Source organism: Mobula birostris, chromosome 15, assembly GCF_030028105.1.
Source record: "Mobula birostris isolate sMobBir1 chromosome 15, sMobBir1.hap1, whole genome shotgun sequence".
In the NCBI taxonomy this organism is placed as follows: domain Eukaryota; kingdom Metazoa; phylum Chordata; class Chondrichthyes; order Myliobatiformes; family Myliobatidae; genus Mobula; species Mobula birostris.
This window is the reverse complement of record NC_092384.1, coordinates 30,334,407-30,350,639: the sequence shown is the minus strand read 5'-3', so window position 1 is coordinate 30,350,639 and position 16,233 is coordinate 30,334,407. Positions and strand designations below refer to the sequence as shown.

At 40.6% G+C, this 16,233-nt stretch overlaps 1 protein-coding gene across 2 annotated transcripts in view; it reads left to right on the top strand.

Moving 5' to 3' along the window:
* slc6a2 (solute carrier family 6 member 2) overlaps positions 1 to 16,233 on the top strand; it is a 142,195-nt gene that overhangs the window by 59,349 nt on the left and 66,613 nt on the right. For both annotated transcript variants that reach the window (XM_072279545.1, XM_072279544.1), the window contains exon 6: positions 1,960 to 2,094. In XM_072279545.1, coding sequence (XP_072135646.1) covers positions 1,960 to 2,094 — 135 coding nt within the window. The remainder of the gene's footprint in view (positions 1 to 1,959; positions 2,095 to 16,233) is intronic.

Genomic DNA, 16,233 nt, shown 5'->3' with positions numbered 1-16,233 from the left:
AACTGGGCATTTTTCTTCATTGTCCGTCCTCAATAGCCACTATAATTTTCCATTCCAGCTTTGTCCTGGAATCCCTCAAGTTTACAGACACGAGCCGTCCTCTAACAAGAATAAACTCAGGGTGTAAAGCTGTAATAGGGATAGGACAATGAATCCATACCATCTCTTTAAATAGGCTCTTTCAAGCTGAATCAGTAGTAGCAGGAGACTTGTGCCTACCGGTAAAGTAGCTTGGTTTCGTATAGCGAGTGACTAACTTACTATACTTACTAACTTAATGGTGTTGTACTTTAGTGAGAGGCTTGTTCACACCTATAAGTCAATCCAATATTGTATTGTCAGCAAGAGACCTGTGCCCACCGGTAGAGTAGTCCAATGTTCTACTCTGACAGACTTGTTTTAATAGTTCCTATGTATGTGCTACACATTGTCTTTTCCGTATCCATCAGTACTGGACCAGTGTACTCAACCAGTACTCCACACCAATGTCAGAGCAACTAAAGTCTGCTCATCCATTTGGCACCTTGATCTAGGACTCGATGTGGACACAGAGCCAGAAGATCAGATCAGGCCCAGGGCAGCCCCTGCATATTTGATCCCTAGGACCAGGTCCAAACTGGCCCCAGAGTCCCTAGACTGTGGACCCTGTGTCATTGATCTCTTATCCCACCCTGTTTGATGCCTGATCTCTGCGGGTCGATCCTTGATGCCAGTCACAGGTTCAGGCTGGTCATTATGTCCATGCAAATTGGTGTTTGGGCCTCTTGTTGTGAATGGCATTGTGGAGGCACCAATACGACATTCAGCGATTCTAGGATTGACATTAGGGACAATCACATCCATGCTTGGGTCTTCAGTGCAGCCTTGTCTACAGTGTGAACCAGAGTTTTCATGTTGTACATGGCATGGTGGCATCACTGGTCAGTCTTTTGAAGGACTGGGCTGACTAAGTACTTTCTGAGCATGACCCCATAATCTCCCTTTCAGTTTATAGGAAAATTGATGTCCTGTATCATTACCACATATGACAGACGATTTTCCATTTAAGATGCGAGAAATCACATTCTATAGGAAGCTATTGGTAACTTTGCAATAGGTCCACAGTTAGCTGGAGCAGACGCTTTAACAGCAACTTGTTGAAAGAAACTGCCCCTGATATGGTCAGCAAGGCCTTCCTGCCTTTTTAAAATCATCAAATGGTAGGGCCAGAACTACACCCATAGACACAACTATTTTGACAGCTGGCTAAGCTTTTCCCTTGGGTATGAATTAAAATCCATTAAGATAATAAAGGCATGAATTTCTAAAAAGGCTAATTACCACCTTCTGTTGAAACAAATGGAATTGTTTAACCTGTGTCCTATCCAACCTCGTGTGGAATTCAGCAGGCAGATTTGCCAGTGTAATTGTTGACATATCATGGAACTTGGTGCTTTGCCTTTAGATTCCACAATGAGTGCTGGTTTGAGCATTCCCATATGCATGTCCACATACTGTTGCAAAGGAATCAGTGAATTCCTGGGAATTCTGTGGGAGAAGGCAAGGATTTCCCAAACAATGTTTCCTAGGCAAATCTAGCCTGTAGTTTCTGTTGGTGAATAAATGTATCACTTTGCTTTGCAATGTAGCAGTCTCTCATATTAGATTGGATATAATTTTGTCAGGAATATTATTGAACTACGTAGTATATAAAATATGTTGCTAGCTGGTAGATAAGATATCATTAATTTCTATTTTTTAAATGTTATATTATGGCTTTTATAGAAGATGGCTAATGATTTGGTTTTCTTCCAGTTTAGATTAACTCTCCATAATAATTTCACTTTCATAAGCATTCTGTTTGAAATATCAGCTCAATTGGACAGAGGTCTGAAATGTAATGAATTTTCTCATCTTGTTTTACAAGAGCTGTGATCAGAATAGAATAAAGTGCGCCTGCTCCTTGTTTTTTCTCTGCAGGTGGTGTGGATTACGGCGACCATGCCCTATATGGTGTTGCTTGTGCTGCTTATTCATGGAATCACATTACCGGGTGCAATGGACGGGATCAAAGCCTACCTCAGCATTGACTTTGAACGCCTGAAAGAAGCCCAGGTAAGAAGTTCCACCTTGCATGTGGCAGGTTGAAGAAAGATCTGACTGGCTTATCCGTGACTGACTTATCTTAAATAATCCAAAGTAAATATTGCCTCTGATATTTTGATGCCTTGTGATACTGTGCGCTGGATTTTATTTTGAGTTTGGTGCGATAGCAACATTGCAGTTACTTCCGCTCCCTCTTAGCCTAAGCGACTCAGGTGCAATTGTCAACCCCTGGTGAGGAGTCTCTGACAGTGTGGATTTCCTGCTGACCCTCTGGTTTCCTCCCGCATACCAAAGGCCATGCTGACTGGTAGCTTGCTGTGATTGGGAGCATCTCGGTGCGGCTGTTGGTCATGTTAAAAAGAATAGGTCACAGGGAGTTCAGTGAGGGAATGAGATTGGTGGGATCCTCTGAGAGCTGGGACGAACTTGAGGGCCAAAGAGTTTACAATGTTGTTATGCAATGTCAGAAGTTTAAAAGTAACCTCAGATTTATGAAAGCAGTGAGAGCATGCTGTCGAAAGACAATTAGGATAATGTACTGTCTGTTTAAATAGAGGAAAGAATTCACCAGCATTATTTCATGGAGTTCTACGGCACCAAAGCAGGTCCTCTGGTTCACCGCAGCCATGCCAACCCTCGAGCACCCATAAACATTATCAGCTCCGCCCACCCCAACACTCCCTTACACTAGAAATAACTTAAAATCACCAACTACCTATCAATCATTTTGGCACGTGGCAGCAAACCTGACTCCCAGGAAAGCTTCTGCAGTCATAGGGGGAACACACAAATTCCACACCGACAGCACCGGAGGTCAGACATAACTTTGCGGAGCTGTGAGACACCAGTGTTAAACAATGTCCCACAGTATCCTGAGCACTTCCTAGTGTCTAGGATAGTTGCCATAAGTGCTTTGAAGCACAACATTCAAAGGCATTTAAGTCCCTGGCAATGCCCGTGGGTGATCTTGTGGCCTGAGGTCGATGAGACTGTAATGCTATTTATTTCACTGAGTGCTGAATTCCTACTGAAGAAAACATTTTTTTTCCCCCTCAGAAAAGTGTTCACAGTGGCATTTCTCTGTGAGACATCATTTTTTTCGAAGCCTCATTTCAAATGATTGTCTACATCTGCAGACTTTAATTATTGCTGAAGATAAATTGGTTTACCGAAACCTCTCTCATCCTCAACCATTCCAGTGTTTCTATTTATTGCATCTTTCTGAGGGAAGACTGTGGGTCAGAACACAATTTTAGGAGCATTGGTGCATTTTAATATCACACACAAAATGCTGGAGGGACTCAGCAGGTCAGGCAGCATCTATGGAAATAAATAAACAGTCGACGTTTCAGAATGAGACCCTCCACATGTAATATAAAAGTAATAATGATGAATATGCAGCATTAGGAACTGATGTAGATAGAGGGAAGCTCTTCTCAGCTAATGTTCAAGGAGTGGGAGCAGAGATTTAAAACTTTGGGCAAAAAGTATGAGGGGAAAAAAAGGAATTACTCTTGGTGAGTAATTAATATTTTGAATTTCTTGCATATAAGGATGGAGGAATCAGAAACAATCAGCATCTTAAAAAGTTATTTGGACAAGTAGTTGAGAGAGATCTATTCAGCATGGGGATAGTGCCAGCCAAAAGCACTGATAGGCTAGGCTGAATGTGTTCCTCTGTGTTTCAACAATCCTATGACTCTAAAACACCCCAGGCAATGGCCAGCAATAAGAATCCTATTGGTTTGCTACCATCTAATACTAACCACCACATTCTGAATCCCTGTTCTTGTGTAGCATAGAAGTGCTGAAATCAATGCCATGTCCTTACCTGGCGTAAGCCGGCGTTTGCACTGAGCACACTACATTCCAAGTGCCCTTGCTTTCTGTGGCCAAGTAATTAAAAAAGCTGTTGAAGACAGTAACTGTACAGCAGCAAATTAGGAACTGAATAACCTGCAGATTGGAGGAGAAAGTAATGAATGGTGGAAAGCAAAGGCTTGAACTTCCTTTGAGATCCTGTCAAGAAAATTGTTCAAGTGGGAGGTTGCAGAATGTTTTGCTGTAAACATAAAGAGTGCCAGAAAGAAATTGGAGTCTGGAAAATTATACGTCTAAACCTGGTGTCTGACTGGTGAGGATTGGGAGTTAAAATAGCCTGGCTTTAACAATGATGTTGATGGTTACAATGAATGTTAGTCTGATCCACTCCTTCACCCAAAGCCCACTCTGAGTTCAAACAAGTAGAGAAAAAAAACTGCAAATGAGGGAAATCAAAAATAAAAATAGAAGATGCTAGAAGAATTTTGGGGCACAGTGTTCAAATACATTCAAGTCCCTGGTAATCTTATGGTTTGTCTTGTGTCTCGAGGTCAATGAAAATTTTGAATCTATTATCAGGCATTGACTTGGAGAGAGATACAAAGCTAACTTTTCACTATTTTGATTAAAAGACACATACCCGAATTGTGAACGTTGTTTTTCTCTCTAGATGCTGTCTGACTGTATTTCCAGTATTTCCTGTTGTTGTTTCAGCACTAAAACAAAATTTTCATTGCCTCTGTGGCAGACTTAATATTAAAATGAGGAATTGGTATCAATAACACATCCAACCACCGAAGAACAACCAAAATAGATTAAATGTAATTTAAATCTGTCAGTGTGTTTCTGTTTAGTAAATACCATGGTGATTTTATTTATGTGAATAAATGAAAGCCAGGGTTTAATCCTGTACTTTCTTGTCTCATGAAAGCATTTCTAGAAATTGGTAGTTTTGCAGCAATGAATTTTAATGTTGCTGTGGAAGATGTTAAAATATATTGTTTGACTTTTCCTGGACAGTCTTAATGATAACGTTACTATTGGTACTGCCAATACATATTCCCTGCAATCAACCTGATCTCCCTTTGTCTTCCTCAAGCAGTTCCCGATGACTCAGAATTGCTCCAGTAGCAACATGTGTTTAGCTTTAAAAAAGCAAAAATAGGGGAAAAAAATCTGAACATTTGGCTGTCTTTGCCTATGCAACTCCTTTAATGTGTGTCAGTTGGAAAGATTTTAATCAAGCCAAGCGAACTTTCCATTTGGGTCTGTCAAAGTCTGAATCACTCAAACATATTGAAGGTCCCAAATCTGCATGAGCTGTCATCTAGCTTAAGGCTTACATCTATACAACAGCTTCCATGTCTTCTTAATATCCCAAAACCCTTGCAGCCTATGAGAGTTAATAGCATTTGCGATGTGGGTAATAGATTGGCCAATTTGGTCATAGTGAATGCAGTTCTCTGTCAATTTTTATTTAAGTAAACATACCTCAAGCTCAAAAACTCAGGCAACACACATAAAAAATGCAGGTGAACGCAGCAGGCCAGGCAGCATCTATAGGAAGAGGTACAGTTGACGTTATGGGCCGAGACCCTTCGTCAGGCTGTACCTCTTCCTATAGTTGCTGCCTGACCTGCTGCATTCACCAGCATTTTTTTTGTGTGTTGCTTGAATTTCCAGCATCTGCAGATTTCCTCGTGTTTGTGCTCAAAAACTCAAGTTCATTTGCCACATGTACATCAAAACATACAATGCGTCACTTGTGTTAACATTCAACACACCTGAGGATGTGCTGGGGGCAGCTTGTAAGTGTCACCACTCATTCCAGCGCCAACATAACATGCCCATGATCCCTCCTCAAATCTTTCTGATTCTATGTCTCCGGTTACAGAATAGAATAACGATAAGGTAAAATCCTTTTTCTAAACCAACACAGGCTATGCTACAAGATTTGAAATATTTGTATAGTGTAGCTCTTTTGACCCTTCACCTTTTTTTCTCCCAATATTCCCTATTAGTTTAATAGGGATCTCCAGGAGAAAATGCCAAGTAAAGGCCTCCTATATTATCATGAGAAAGAAGGGCAGACAGGTCAATCAGCATAATTCTTGCACCTGAAAGTATGACTACAATTAGATGAAAGCCTAAAAAAAGCCAAAAGAATATTGAATTTTACAAATTGGGATGAATGTAAGTGAAGACGTAATGAAAAATGTTTACGGGATGTTGGTAAGGCTAGACTAGAGCAAAAGGAATTCTGAGTAGACTTGCCAAGTTGTAAAGTCAACAACATAACTGCAGATAGGCTAAATTGCAGATTTATTAGAATAATGTCAAGAATGGGAAGCTATTGATATAATGGAAGATTTAATGCAGGCATATTAAGCCGTAAATCAAATGGAGGAAAGTTCTTTCTGGGTGTAAATCTTTATAATTTTTGTTGAGGGTCCTGGTGAAAGGTTCTTAAAAAGGATTGCTAGACCATGGATTGCTTTGCCATAGGCAGTGCTTCAGATAAGAACTATTGTGTAATTTTGGAGAAATTTACGTAGCACTTTAAAACTATGTGAATTGGAAGTTGTAGGAAAAAGAGCACAGAGCAATGGAATTAATTTGGGTTTATTTTCGTAAAGTACTGGCATAACATTCTCCACCAAATGGTTGCCTGCTGTGCTCAAAACTTTGATGCTTCCAACTGCATTTCAAGCCTTTGAAGTTGTGGCTCTTCAGGAATAGCTATCACAATTATACAACAGCTAACAGCAGTTATGTGTGCAGCTTTATTATAATAAAATAGGTCAGAACTATTTTCATGAAAGATATCAAACAGAATTTGACACTAAACTTGATAAGTTTTGGAACAGGTGAACAACATTTTATTGTAAGTTGCAAGGAACATCTTAAAGCACAGAGGAGAGGTAGAGACTCAGTTTTCAGAAGCAAATGTAGACTGGATAATTAACGACTGGTTGTCAATGGCGGGAAATAGAAGATAAGAATCTGAATACCTTGACGTAAATTCAACGTTTAAAATGAGTGAATCGCACTTGGTGTGATGTGGGACAAGGGGCAGTGGAATCTTACATAGCCTGAAGTATTTTACATTTAAAATATGGGATTATAGCCATGAGACATTTTGAAAAAGCCTGGAGGTAACAAATGATGATAAGAGGTTCAAAGGCAAGTTAGGTACCATCAACTATTGAACCTCTCGTGCAATGTTCATTGATGTGCATTTAGTAGTTTCCATTTGTTAGTGACACTTGAGAAGGAAAAGTTCTAACAGAGGAAGCAGCTCCCTGCATAGAATCATATTTGTTTCCACGAAAGGGATGTGGGCTTCACAGACTGAGCCAGCATTTAATTGCCCATCCTTGGATGTCCTAAACTGGGTAGTACTGAGCTGCCTTTTTGAATCATTGCAGTTCTTCAAGAGTGTGTTCATCCCTTTGTTCAAAAAGGGTAGTAGGGATAGTCCGGGTAATTATAGACCAGTGAGCATTATGTCCGTGGTGGGAAAGCTGTTGGAAAAGATTCTTAGAGATAGGATCTATGGGCATTTAGAGAATCATCGTCTCATCAGGGACAGTCAGCATGGCTTTGTGAAGGGCAGATTGTGTCTAACAAGCCTGATAGAGTTCTTTGAGAAGGTGACCAGGCATATAGATGAGGGTAGTGCAGTGGATGTGATCTACATGGATTTTAGTAAGGCATTTGACAAGGTTCCACATGGTAGACTTATTCAGAAAGTCAGAAGGCAAGGGATCCAGGGAAGTTTGGCCAGGTGGATTCAGAATTGGCTTGCCTGCAGAAAGCAGAGGGTCGTGGTGGAGGCAGTGCATTCGGATTGGAGGTTTGTGACTAGTGGTGTCCCACAAGGATCTGTTCTGGGACCTCTACTTCTCGTGATTTTTATTAACGACCTAGATGTGGGGGTAGAAGGGTGGGTTGGCAAGTTTGCAGATGACACAAAGGTTGGTGGTGTTGTGGATAGTGAAGACGATTATCAAAGATTGCAGAGAGACATTGATATGATGTAGAAGTGGGCTGAGAAGTGGCAGATGGAGTTCAACCTGGAGAAGTGTGAGGTGGTACAGTTTGGAAGGACAAACTCCAAGGCAGAGTACAAAGTAAATGGCAGAATACTTGGAAGTGTGGAGGAGCAGAGGGACCTGGGGATACATGTCCACAGATCCCTGAAAGTTGCCTCACAGGTAGATGGGGCAGATAAGAAAGCTTATGGAGTGTTAGCTTTCATAAGTCGAGGGATAGAGTTTAAGAGTCGCTGGGTAATGATGCAGCTTTATAAAACTCTGGTTAGGCCACACTTAGAGTACTGTGTCCAGTTCTGGTCGCCTCACTATAAGAAGGATGTGGAAGCATTGGAAAGGGTACAGAGGAGATTTGCCAGGATGCTGCCTGGTTTAGAGTGTATGCATTATGATCAGAGATTAAGGGAGCTAGGGCTTTACTCTCTGGAGAGAAGGAAGAAGAGAGGTGACATGATAGAGGTGTACAAGATAATAAGAGGAATAGATAGAGCGCATAGCCAGCGCCTCTTTCACAGGGCAGCACTGCTCAATACAAGAGGACATGGCTTTAAGGTAAGGGGTGGGAAGTTCAAGGGGGATATTAGAGGAAGGTTTTTCACTCAGAGAGTGGTTGGTGCGTGGAATGCAGTGCCTGAGTCAGTGGTGGAGGCAGATACACTAGTGAAATTTAAGAGACTACTAGACAGGTATATGGAGGAATTTAAGGTGGGCGGGGTTTATATGGGAGGCAGGGTTTAAGGGTCGGCGCAACATTGTGGACCGAAGGGTCTGTACTGTGCTGTACTGTTCTAAGTTCTATGTAAAAGATATTATAAATAACACAAATTTTATCTTTTTCAAGTGGTCGGTTCCAGAATGGATTTTACAGCTGGAAACTCTTTGGTCCATCTTATCTGTGCTCAGCACAGTCCAACATTCTGTTCCCTACTGTTTTTCCATGATTTTGCAGGTTCTTTTTGGAAGTTATTATTGAGTTGGCTTCACTAGCCTTTGAATTAATATATTCCAGAGTACAATGTCTCACAATGTAAAATTTAAGAGAAGTATCCTCATGCTATATCTAGTACCTTTGCCAATAATCTTAAATCAGTGTTCTCTGGTTACAAACTCTTTTTCTCTTCAATAAGCTTCTCATAGTTCCAAATATTGCAAGGGATATCTTCTTCACTCCATTGTTCTAAGGCGAACATTTTACAGCCTCACTCATTTAAATAATTTCCTTCATTCCTTAGCATTATCTGTCGAGTCTGCACAGCTACGTATCAAATAAATAAGAAGTTAATGCATATATTCACTTTACAGAGAGCAACAAATCAATGTGCATGTGGAAGTTATCAGTCAATGATTAGTGCTAAGGGGAATCATTGCACGAAAAGAATTAGATCTAGACATTACAATTGCTCCCCCTTTAGATTAATGTAACATAAAACTGTATACGTAACAAAACATTCAACTTTCCTTTAACAGACCATGTGCAAATAAACATGCTTTCACTATAAGAGTCCATAACAAACAGCACTATACTAAAGATTCAGTCTTTTGGGTGGCGCTCTGTTTCTTTCAGGATAGCGTCTTTGGATCTGTGGAGTGGCATCAGGTTTGGCTGGTGCCTTGTCAAAGACAACTTTTCCAGTTGCAGGTGTCACGTTGCTATCAGTGACATTATCACATGGAGAGGTAGGTCCAGTGGTTGTAATGTATCCATCTTCTTGGATGCAGTTGACTCAGGTATGATTTTCGGCTGAACGTCCAGTACCTGGTCCACGTGACGTCTCCATGTATGATCTCTAACATCCGCTATGTACATCAGTGATCAGTGGTCCAGTTCTTGTAGCTATCCTACCGGGTGTCCACTGGTCTTCTCTGTAATCACACACTAGGACTTCTTGTCCAACCTCGAAACTCCTTGGTGATTCACTTAGCCATCAACTGAATTGTTTTGTTCTGTACTTCCCTCTGTAGATCTGGTTTCAAGAGGCATATGCGAGACCTTAGATTCCCGCTCATGAACAGCATTGCAGGTGTCTGATTTGTTGTTGCATGAACAGAGTTCAATGCACAAGAAGGAAGTTGTCCACCTTGTGCTGTAGAGAAATGTCCTCCTTGACCTTTGCTTTTTGGACTTCTTGAACGTTTGGATAAAACTTTCAGCTAACCCATTCGTTGCTGGGTGGTGAGAAGTTGACTTGAAGTTTTTGATGCCAATTTTCTTCGTAAATAGTGTGAACTCTTCTGACGTGTATTGTGGTCTGTTGTCACTCACAATTTGTTCTGGTAAGCCATTTCTGGAGAAGGTAGTCCTCAGAGTGGAGACGGTCTTTTCTGATGTGGTTGGTTTCATTGGTATGATCTCGGGCCACTTTGAATGAGCATTAACAACAACCAGAAACATTGAGTCCATGATAGCAGAGCAAAGTAAATATGCACTCTTTGCCGTGGTGAAGGTGGCCACTCCCATGGCTGTAAAGGAGCCTGTAAGGGTGAATTTTGAACTTTGTTGCATCCCAAACAGTTTTTGGTCAAGTCTTCAATCTGTCTATCTATTCCCAGCCACCACACATAGCTCTGGCTGAGACTCTTCATCTTGACTATACTAGGTTTCATTCGTGCAGATTCTCTAACACTCTGGAGCACAGTTTAGAGGGAACCACAACACGAGATCCATTCGTCAGTGTTCTTTGACATACTGACAGTTGGTCTCATCTCACTGAGAACTCTGGAAACATAGAGTTACCACAAGCTGGCCATCATCGCATGGTGATGTCAGACTTTTTACGATGTTAGATCATTCCTTGTTTCTCCTTGTATTTCAGAATTTGTTACCAGCAGCTGGTCCACCAAACCTGTGTGGAACACCTCTGACGGTGAAGAATTTTCTTCTTCAATTGTCAGCAGTGGAAGACGTGACAGGCCATCAACATTGCTGTGTTGTTTGGTACCCTTGAACTCTATGTCCTAAGAGTGGGCTCCTAGGAAAATTGCCTAAAGTTGCAATCACGTGGAAGACATCACTGGGATTCCCTTCCTGGGATTGAAAATGGACTCAAGGGGCTAGTGGTCTGTCACAAGAGTAAACTTTTGTCCGTAGAAGTAGTAGTGAACCTGTGTGTAGTTGCATTCTACGCTCACCTTGAAGCAAATACTATTGGGCGTTCAGGTCCATCTTTCATAATGTGTGATGAAACAACTCCAGTGCCATAAGGGCACCGCACTCCATTCTGATGGGCAGAGATGGGTCATAATGGGTGAGCATTTCATTGGATGATATTAGTCTCTTAGTTTCCTTGAATGCTTTTTCACATCTTTCTGACCACTTCCACTTTGCTCCTGTCTACAACATTGCGTTCAATGGGTGCAGCTCTGTAGCAAGATTTGTGAGAAACTGATGGTAGTAGTTTACAAAGTATGACCTGCTTTGTGACATGTTTTCTGGTTTGAATGTCTGCGGTATTGCTTCAATCTTCTCTTGTGACTTTTGTAATCCACGCTTGTCAATGACATGTCCACAATATGAGATTTCATTCTCAAAAAACTCACGTTTGTCTCTCTTTGCACACAGACCATACTCACTCAGCCTGGTAAGCACCTTACCAAAGTCCTGGAGGTGCTCTTCATCATTCTTGCCAGTCATGATGATGTCATCAAGGTAACGTTGTGTTCCTGAGATATCTTGGAGCACTTGGTCCATTGCTCTTTGCCAGATTGCTGGAGCTGATGCAACGCCAAAGATGAGATGATTATACTTGAACAGTCCCTTGTGAGTGTTGATAGTGAGGAACTTCCTGCTTGACTCCTCAATCTCATTTGCAGATAGGCTGGTGACATTTAAATCTTTGAAAAACTCTTCCTACCTGCCAAAGATGCAAAAATGTCTTCTATACATGGCAGGGGATACCGTACAGTATATGGCACAGGGCTGATGTTCCCGTTAAAGTCCTTTTACTGTCCCTCTCTGGATCACCTTCAAGCTCTGAAGTTCAGCATCCACTTTAGGACGTAGTGTGCAAGGCCACAAACAGGCCTGTCCCTTAATGCATTAGAAAATCCATCTCTAAAAGTATTGGGAAAGTCTGCACTGTTCTGCAATGTATTCAGAAATGCTTTCATCCTTTTATTGTTTCCCTTTGTGAAATCTAAATCTCTCAGCTATTACAAGCCATTTTGAGCTCAAGTGACTTTGCGAAATTGTAACTACTTCATCGAACTTTTTACTTGCTAGCTTTTCAGGAGTTACTAAGCTGTGTAAGAGGCTGTACGTTCTAGCACCCATTAATATAAGAAGTGTGGAGACGTTCTTTACCTCATCCACATCGTTAGCATGACAATACAGTTCAACCCCCTTATTATACAATTCCCAGTCCTCATTAGCACTATCAAATTCACCAACTTTCTAGACTAAGACCATCGTCATATTATTTCTACCTTAGCTTTGCTAGTTGTGTGTCTCTCATTGTGTACTGTGCACTGTTAATCACGTGTCCTTTTCTTGCATCTGTGACTGCCTTTTCTGTCACCATACTGGTTCAATTCCCTCTTTCCTCTCGCTGTCTCACTCCCTTCCTCTGAATTCTGTCGTCTAATAACTGTTGGTGCAGTTGGTGATATTCGCTGACATTCAGGTTCGTACTGGTCGCTAATTTGTCATGTCTGTACAACAACATATCAATTAACTAAAGGCATGCACTTGGAGAAAGTTAATGTATATATTCCATACATTAGGTCCATACATTACATCATCATTGTAAAACAATCTCTTTGTCACCTTCTTCAAGACTTATTAGGGTTTGGATGCCCAATACTGAACATGTTTCTTTGACTGAAGCCATGCAAGAGTTTAATAAATTTCTTTCATAACTTCCTTGCTTTTATACATGATACTAAGACAGACAAGGATGTTAAGGTTACTGATTTATTTTAATTATTTAGAGACACAGCGTGGATTAGTCCTGCCTGGCCTAGCAATACACCTATTTAACACGAGCCTAATCACAGGACAATTTACCATGACCAATTAACCTACTAAACAGTACGTCTATGGACTGTGGGAGAAAACCTAGAAAGAACACGTATTAAATAGTTACCTCCAGGTGATAATAAACTACTACCAACAGCATGATTATTTCAATGCATGCATCACCTATAATAATCTGAGTTTTCCTTGCAAAAATTGTCTGCCAACAATAAATACTATTTTAATATACTATTCTTTCAGCACACATTTTATTTAAAATGCTATTTCTCATGATAAAGTTTTATTTATATGTATATATATATATCAGCATAAGAAGCGTAGCTCTGAGACATTCCTGTCTGAAAAAGAAGGAATTTACCATGAAAAAGCCAGTGGCTTGTTACCTCATGGTTTAGAACTGCCAAGTATCTTCCCTAACATCTCTGACTTGTGAAGTTGGCTCTAGTCCGAAGTCCTGCACTAAGTAAACATACAGTTCAAGGTCTGGTCATATTGTTGTAACGTCCCTGCACCCTCCCTTAACTTCGAGAGTAGCAATTCTGCCTCTACTAGCAATTAGCTCTGGGAAATTGTAGCGGGAGATGGGTGTGAGTAAGCTTGGAAAATGTTTTTTCCAGACCAAGATATCTGCTATTCTAATCAGAATTTTGATATCGGAAACTTCATTATCCTAAATTAAGTAAATGAAAAAGAAGAACAGTCTTGTCTCCAGAGTACAAAACCTTGCAAATTAATTGACAATCAATTAATAGCATAACAAATATTCAGTGAATATTTAGCATCGTTGGCCCAGCTAAATCATTTTCAATGGTCAAATTATCAAACTAAGTAAGTTGAAATGAAAATCTGCTGTCTTGATATTTATTCCAATATTCCTTGGAAACTCAGACATTTTGAAGAGGTGGATTTTCAAACATCTGGAACATTTTTTTGTGCTTTAAGGATGAAAGATAAAAGCAGAGCTACATAGCAAATGAGATTAACCTGTAGATCCACCTCCAAATTAATTAATGTGACTGGAATATTTTGGGTGAATCCTTGTTGAATGATATAAATAGTTTTATTGTGTGACTTACAAATGCATCAGATGTTGCTATGCTATGTTAGAAAACATAACACCTTAACGTGGATGTAAGCTTATAAACAGCATGGTACAGATCCTTGGGCCTAATCGGTCTGTGCTGACCACCAACCATCCATTTACACTAATCTTACCTTAAACCCTTTTATTCTTCTCACACTCTCAACAACATTCCCAGATTCTTCCACACATGTACCAGTTTGGGATGTGGGAGAAAACTGGAAGTTCAGGAGGAAACCTATCAACCACTGCTTTAAATATACCCAATGACTTGGCCTCCATAGCCATCTGTGGCAATGAATTCCACAGATTCACCACCCTTTGGCCACGATTTACCACAATTCCTTGTGTTTCTGGGTCCATAGAAAACCAGGGTGTTATACTTTTGGATTTATGTTGGTGTCCTTTTGTCCAACATAAAGGATCTTAAGAGGCCTGTGATCTGTTCAGCAACCTTGCTCTTACAAGCACTCTCAGACCTTTTCTTTTCACATTGATGTAGTCTACAAGTGGCCAGTGTTTTGAACATAGGTGGTTCCATGCAGTCTTTCATTTGCCATGTTATCTGAAATGCATGTTAATAATCACAATTCCATGCTCAACAAATTTGCCGAGGAGGAGAAAACTGTTAGTATTGGCTTTTGTTATTCCCTCTTTACCAAATGAGCCAGTGCAGAGATCGACATCCTTACCAAGTCTTCCACTAAATTCTTCGTAAAAGGTGATTCTGTCTTCCTGAGGACCTTGTTAAGATTGGCATAGGTTTGTTCTTTTTCTTCTTTAGAGTCAAGAATTGGAGCAAAAGCACCACAACTTTCTTTACTATTTGAGGTCTTAGTCTTAGGTGAGCTAGAAGGGGACATGAGAAAGCATTGCTGAGTAGAAGTAAGGAAACCACCAAGGTGGTGATAGAGTGGTCAAGTGTTGGCCATCATTAGTTGGGGATTGAGTCCAAGAGCCACAAGGTAATATTGCAGTTCTATAAAGCTCTGCTTCGACCACACTTGGAATATTGTGTTCAGTTATGGTCACCTCTTTATAAGAAGGGTGTGGAAGCTGAGGAGATTTGCCAGGATGCAGTCTGGAGTAGAGAACATGCCTGATGAAGAAAGAATGAGTGAGTTTGTGCTTTTCTCTTTGGAGCAAAGGAGGATGAGAAGCAAGCTGACAGAGGTGTATAAGATTATAAGATGCATAGCTAGAGTGAACAGCCAGTGCCATTTTTCCCAGGGAAGCAATGGCGAACATCAAATGACATTTATGGTGTGTGGAGGAAAGCTTAGGGGAGATGTTAGAGGTAGGCTTCTTACATAAAGAATTGTAGGTGCCTGGAGACAACTGCTGGGGTGGTGGAGGAGGCTGATATATTAGGAAAATTTGGGAGCCTCTTAGATAGGCACAAGGATGTCTAAAAAGTGGAGGGTTATGGGCTATGTAGTAGGGAAGGTTTGGTTTGATCTTAGAGTAGGTTAAAAGTTCTGTATAACATTGTAGGCCGAAGGGCCTGTACTGTGCTGTATCAGTGCCTCTCTTTGCCTGGTGCCTGTCCTTTCTCCTTCCTGCTGTGAATGATTCTATCAGCATAGACTGCATCACATTTAAGCTCATTAGGATAACTTAAATATCTCTGTTACATTCAGATGCAATTTGTGGAATTCATATATTAAGGAATTGGAAGAAAGGGAGCAAATAAGTGAAGAGACAGCTGTGTGATGATCAGACTGATTAGTGCGACATGTGAAGAATTGAATGGCCTACTTTTGTTCAACTCAAAGAGTGGTGAAATTTTCATGATCTGTGGTTCACTGAATTTACAATATTTGCGAGGGTTTGAATGCTTTGAACAATAGGACACACAATCATCAAGAAATTTGGGAAAGAATAGTCAGTTAACTTGATTCTTTACAGCTTTCTCCACTGGGACGTATAATTATAGCATGAATTCCAGCAAGGTTCTTAATATTTCTGGGGACTGCCCATGGGATGACCCCCTTTGTACTGCCAGAAGGTCAGTTGTACCAAGCTGTGTAAGTAGGTATGAAATTATGCTACATATTGTAGCAAAACAAAAGCAAGAAGATGACAACTCTGATTGAGATGTGTTGTAAATGATCAGAGTTGGTCTGAGGCACTGCAGTTTTTATTGGTTCAAGAGTAACATGCAGAGGAGGATCATGCGATATTCCTGAGCATTACTTATAAATCAGGAATGTAGACAT